Source organism: Amphimedon queenslandica, unplaced genomic scaffold, assembly GCF_000090795.2.
Source record: "Amphimedon queenslandica unplaced genomic scaffold, v1.1 AMPQUscaffold_13126, whole genome shotgun sequence".
Taxonomy (NCBI): domain Eukaryota; kingdom Metazoa; phylum Porifera; class Demospongiae; order Haplosclerida; family Niphatidae; genus Amphimedon; species Amphimedon queenslandica.
In genome coordinates this window covers 86,951-92,284 of record NW_003546638.1, presented here as the reverse complement: position 1 = coordinate 92,284, position 5,334 = coordinate 86,951, and the positions used below count along the sequence as shown (strand labels likewise).

Sequence of the window (5,334 nt, the reverse complement as noted above, 5' to 3'; positions counted from 1 at the left end):
TCAAAATTGCATATTATTCATTTATAGTATACTATATTTACAAGATGCATAAACATTAAACAGCTATAAGGATTATTATAATACTACATAGCAACTTAGCTTCGACTAGCTACATGATGATGACTGCCTGTAATCTTATGCACATTGTTTATCTGAGAGCATCCACCAATAATAAAGCAGATACTGTCTTTCAGTGCTTTCAAGAGGCTGTCGATAAGTATGGTCTTCCTAGTCGGGTGCGTTCTGACCGAGGAGGTGAGAATGTCTCTGTTGCCAATTTCATGCTACTGCATCCGGAAAGAGGTCCAGGGCGAGGGAGTTTTATAACAGGACACAATGTTCACAATTCACGAATTGAACGTTTTTGGAGAGACATGTTTCAAGGATGTATAGTGATGTACTACAATCTTCAGAACACGGTCTCTCCCCAGAACAATTGTGGATCACTGGCACTGCTCAATTCCATGGTGAAATAACGTGTCTTCAGGTAAATCATGACATAATTGTTATTGATTAATGATAAAATATTTATAGGAGTCTGCTGAGTCTTTTGGAGAAGTCCCTTTTGTCAACAAGATTACTTGAGAGTTAAAAGCAACTGTTGCTTCTATAAAACCTTGTTCAGATTTTTCTACTACAGTAGTACTAACATTTGATTCTTCTAAGATTATTGTTCATGCATTGTAATTTTGAAATAAAATGAGTTGGATGATATCATAAAAAATAAACTCTCAGAACAGCTAGGCCACAAAGCAGCTACAAGCTAGTTTAGATTACCAGGTGTATGAATAAAAGGCAATGTCAAGCACAATTAGTCATTCATTTTCAAATAACATTTAGCAATGCTTTACTTTTAACAAGTTTCAAACACGTGTGTAGTTATAATATGTAATCAAAGATTACATGAGAACATGAGATAAATGAAAAGTGAGACTGTTTAATTGTAAATGTGGAATACTGAGTATATATAGAATGACAAGTTCAATGAAGTCCAAATCCCCCATGGTTGACAATTCCCAAAGCATCTTTTCTTTAAATACATCATATTTATCAAAGTACTGGGTAGGTATTGTGAGACATAGAGAACAAGTGGATGCTGTGGGCAAGTCAATTGTGTTACTAAACTGCAGAGTTGAGGACAAATCAAACCCAGTTGGAGGTATTTCATTTGAGCCAGTGTAAAAATTGAGTAATTGACTAAGAGTGGTCAATACACTTCCTCCTGTAAAAATAATAGGAACAATAATTGCCTAAAATACTGCATAGCTGAAATACATGTAGATGCTAGCAAATAGTTATTTTGCTATTCAAACAAAACAAATCGTCATATATAACTCTCAATAGTATTTGGGCTATAATAATTGCATTTTCTTACTTTCCATCTCTCTCAAAAGGTCTCGAAATTGATTATAAGTAGCTTGTTCCATTTGAAAGGTAGAGGAGCCTGGTTCAGAAAATCTTTTAATTTCAAATAAATTCAATACTTGAGCTACACACAAACAAAATCAAATTCAATAACAATCTCCAGATAATAAGTGTTACCAGCTGTTAAAGGAGTGCTTTTCTTAACAAAGTAAAGTTCAAGGGATTGTGGAAATGCCTCCATCGCATAAAGAATATTAACTTTTGCTAAACCATCTCTTATGTCATCTAGTTCAGCCTTGACACTACTAATGACGCAGTGAAAGGAGACAGCTGCCACTAGTGTACTGAGATCTTTACAGGTGATTGTGTGAATTGGCTTTAGATAACCGCATGACAATAGATTGTCACAATTATCCATGGCTAATGTCCTCAAAGACGTATCATCAGAGGCTAAGGAGAGCTAAATTTTGAATGATAATTCTTTAAATGCATAAATGCACAACACATACTTTATTGAGTAATGATAGAATATTCTTATCGGGAATTTCTTCTGGCGCTGGATTAATACTTCTGTAATTCTTGGTTCCCGAAAGATATTGATAAACTGATGGAGAAAAGAATGTGAAACCTGAGCCCGACTGGATAATGCAAACACCCATTAGCATCCCTAGCTTCCTATAGACACCATCCCGCAGTAGGAGTGTATTATGTCGCGGGATCTAAAACAAATGTCATATGTAATTATATGCACACAGACACACAGACACACACAGGTTATAGACCAGTTTGGAGTTTTGAAAAATTACCTTACAAGTGTCCCTTCCATCACACAAGCTCTGGACACCTTTAACAAACAAGCTCCACATTTCTCTAGTGACTCCTCCCACGTCGACCCCAGGCTCTCCAAGAAAAGTAACAGTGAGTCTTTTAGAAGCCAATGATTCAATAACACTTTCCGATAATAGCAACAAATCATCCAGTACACTCTCCCTTCCAACTTGAACCTGAAATTCTTCATTCACAATATTCATTGATAGCTGACTCATAATATCATTCAAAGAGCTAAAAGGCACCGTTATAGCTATAAGGCAAAAGTATAACAAATTACCATGGCTCCTTAAGGACTTGATTAGGTGCTTCTTCTTTGTTGAGCTCGGCAACAGCAGGAGCTATAGGACTGTCAAGCTACAAAATGAAAAATAGGACAATATCAAAATGAAGCACAACATACATTTACAATAGGATCGTCATTAAAGGGTGGGTCTTCCATGCACCCATCATCATCATCATCATCATCATCATCGCTCTTCACTTCCATTGATGGTTTCCTAAAAAATTGAAGTATATGAAGAGGGTAATCGAAACATACAAGTGATAGTGTTTTAGGTACCAAGGATAACATCGACATATATACAAAAATCTAATGCTATGCCTTTTGAGCTATATTAGCTCATAATAATAATAAAAATTCAATTTCAAAAAATGATCCAGGCTTTTTTGTCTATTATGTTATAGCTAGTAGCAACAAGTACTGGTACTTGGAAATTTCTGTTAAGATTCAATGAATCAGTTAATTCCCTGGCATAATAATATTAAGGGGGGGACTTGAGCCCCACTGCCCCCTTTCCACACAACTCATCAACTGTATGCTAACCTCTTACAAATTCGGATGTGCTCACTCAATTCCTGAAGAGGAAAAAAACAAGAGCAAATCATGCACTTTTCTGAAGGATAGTCCTGCAAGGATTACAAAACTAACAATAGGATTCACAACTAAAGATTCTTACCTGAAAAGTAATACTAGATGACGGAACCTGGTCTAACGTTAGACTTCTCTGGAGTGGCCTGATATAGACCTTAGCCTGCTTTAGTACCTCTTTAAGATAGGGCACAGTGTAGCCCTCAGACAATGGAGGTATCAGCTGTAAAACGCTCCTGTTCGCATCACTTATTCTCAATAATTCATAACCGCCTGCATCTCTCAATTTGGGAAAGGCATAAATAATTTCTGAATGCACGTCACTCGAATCTCCACCATCAATGATGTGCAGCTCCTTTCTCCCCAAACCAGCCCTCATTAGCTCCGCCATCTGCATCGATGTTGGTGGTCTACAAGTATCAGTGCTAGAAAGGCAAATAAAACTGTGAGTCCATAGAGTAATCTTCCTTTTTGCCTTGTTCTGGAGCGATGATTTGCCTTTCCTCTTCCCAGTATAATTAAAAAGTGTGTTACGTTCACTCAGTGCAGGGACCTCTGTCCTGCTTGTTGCAGGTGATGCTTGAGAAGTAGACTTGCTGCCACTACTAGGACCTGCTTCCAAGCTCTGAACAGCAAGCCTAAGAAGGTCTCGTACACGATCTGACATACTATAGTGATAATAAATTGACAATGATGATGATAATAAAGTCACATGATTTAAAACAAGTTAAGCAAAAATTCCCTCTTATCCACCCAAATGTCTTTATAGTGGGAAAATGGGAACATTAAAAAATATGCATTGTATGCAGTGACACATTATGATACTCAAGAGTCGTAAACAACACTAATTAGAATAAATGGACAAATTTTACCAGACATAAACTTACCCTGTGTCCATGATGACCAGGAGTCTATGTACTCCCGTCCCGTCTAATCAGCGAGGCTATTAAGAGTCCGTTCAGTTTCGAAAGGGCCCTGTCTAGTGTCTATGTTCAAAAGCTAACAGGCTCTGTCTCACCGTCCGTCTCGGTAGGGCTTGACTCCAGTACAGAGCGCATTCCACACAATCTCTTTGAGACCCAGTACTGCACTCTTCAAGTCTTCTAGAACCTAGAGTAACTCTAGAGAAGACGTCTCTGAAAGAAAGGGCTCAGTGCACAATCATGTGGCCCTCACGTGATCACAAAGAAGTAACACATGGTTGAACATAATAATATCTATGATTAATAGGAGTGACCCAGAGTGGGCGTTAGATGCTTATCAGTAGCTCCATTATTCTTCACTTTACCTTTATTCTTTCACAAAACATTGCTTTGTACCACTGCTAACTATTTAAATTTGCAATGTTATTTTTGAATATAATTATTATAATTTAAGATTATTTTAAAGTTGTAAGTACTAGCAGAAACGTCCAAAATGTAACAGCATTGCACTAATAATTGTGTCTATAAAGAAGCATACTCACTCTTGGTATATTTGTTACAACTTCTACTGACTGAGAAATTTTTATCTCTCAAAAAATCCAACTTTTACTAGCTTAAAGTTTTTTAAACATCTCGTAAAAAAAATTCAGCTGAAAAGTGAAGAATGATGAAGGTACATGAGCCAAAAGTACAAACTGATGCCCACTCAGAAGGGTGTGGTTTAATATTTTTCAGGCCAGAACTGAGGGTTTCTGCACCAAAATTTCCAATTTTACTATGAACCACCCTATATAGCTAAACAAATTTTAAGACTTTAGATCTAACTTTCACATTTACATCAGTTTCAAACAGTCTCATTAACAAAATTACAATGCATTGGCAATCTTTGAATGCACAAATGCCAGTGTGTTCATGTAGTAAGTGTAACCAAAATCTTCACAAGGTTTGGTAGGATCAACAGTTGCTTTTAGCTCCAAGTAATCTCCTTGTTGGAGGGGGTTGGTGACACAAGGGACTTCAACACGATCGGCTTCAGATTCAGATTCCAATGAAAGAGGCCCATCCAAGTCAACCCCAAAAGACTCAGCAGACTCCTATAAATATTTTATCATTAATCAATAACAATTATGTCATGATTTACCTGAAGACACGTTATTTCACCATGGAATTGAGCAGTGCCAGTGATCCACAATTGTTCTGGGGAGAGACCATGTTCTGACTCCATTGGATGCTTATTCCAAGCATCACAAAACTGTGCCAGTGAGAGATTGATTCTGCAAAGAAAAACAAAATGTAAACAAAAAAGTTGAATCGGATCGTCAGGATTCAAGTCGCCATTGTCTTCCA

General features: G+C 37.2%; 1 protein-coding gene across 2 annotated transcripts; it reads right to left on the bottom strand.

The window, feature by feature from the left end:
- Positions 1-822: 822 nt before the first annotated feature.
- Positions 823-5,328, bottom strand: LOC105314041 (uncharacterized). Of its 2 annotated transcripts, none has more exons than XM_011407949.2 (11): positions 5,129-5,328; positions 3,952-5,081; positions 3,153-3,732; positions 3,020-3,102; positions 2,597-2,693; positions 2,474-2,550; positions 2,172-2,427; positions 1,875-2,084; positions 1,543-1,825; positions 1,376-1,489; positions 823-1,222 (listed from the first exon to the last, which is right to left on the bottom strand). In XM_011407949.2, exons 2-11 carry the CDS (start codon positions 3,960-3,962, stop codon positions 900-902), a joined length of 2,034 nt encoding a protein of 677 aa, XP_011406251.2. In that variant the 5' UTR covers positions 3,963-5,081; positions 5,129-5,328; the 3' UTR covers positions 823-899. The 2 variants fall into 2 exon arrangements, with proteins under 2 accessions (XP_011406251.2, XP_019856540.1); XM_020000981.1 differs by having other exon boundaries at positions 3,020-3,051.
- Positions 5,329-5,334: the final 6 nt, after the last annotated feature.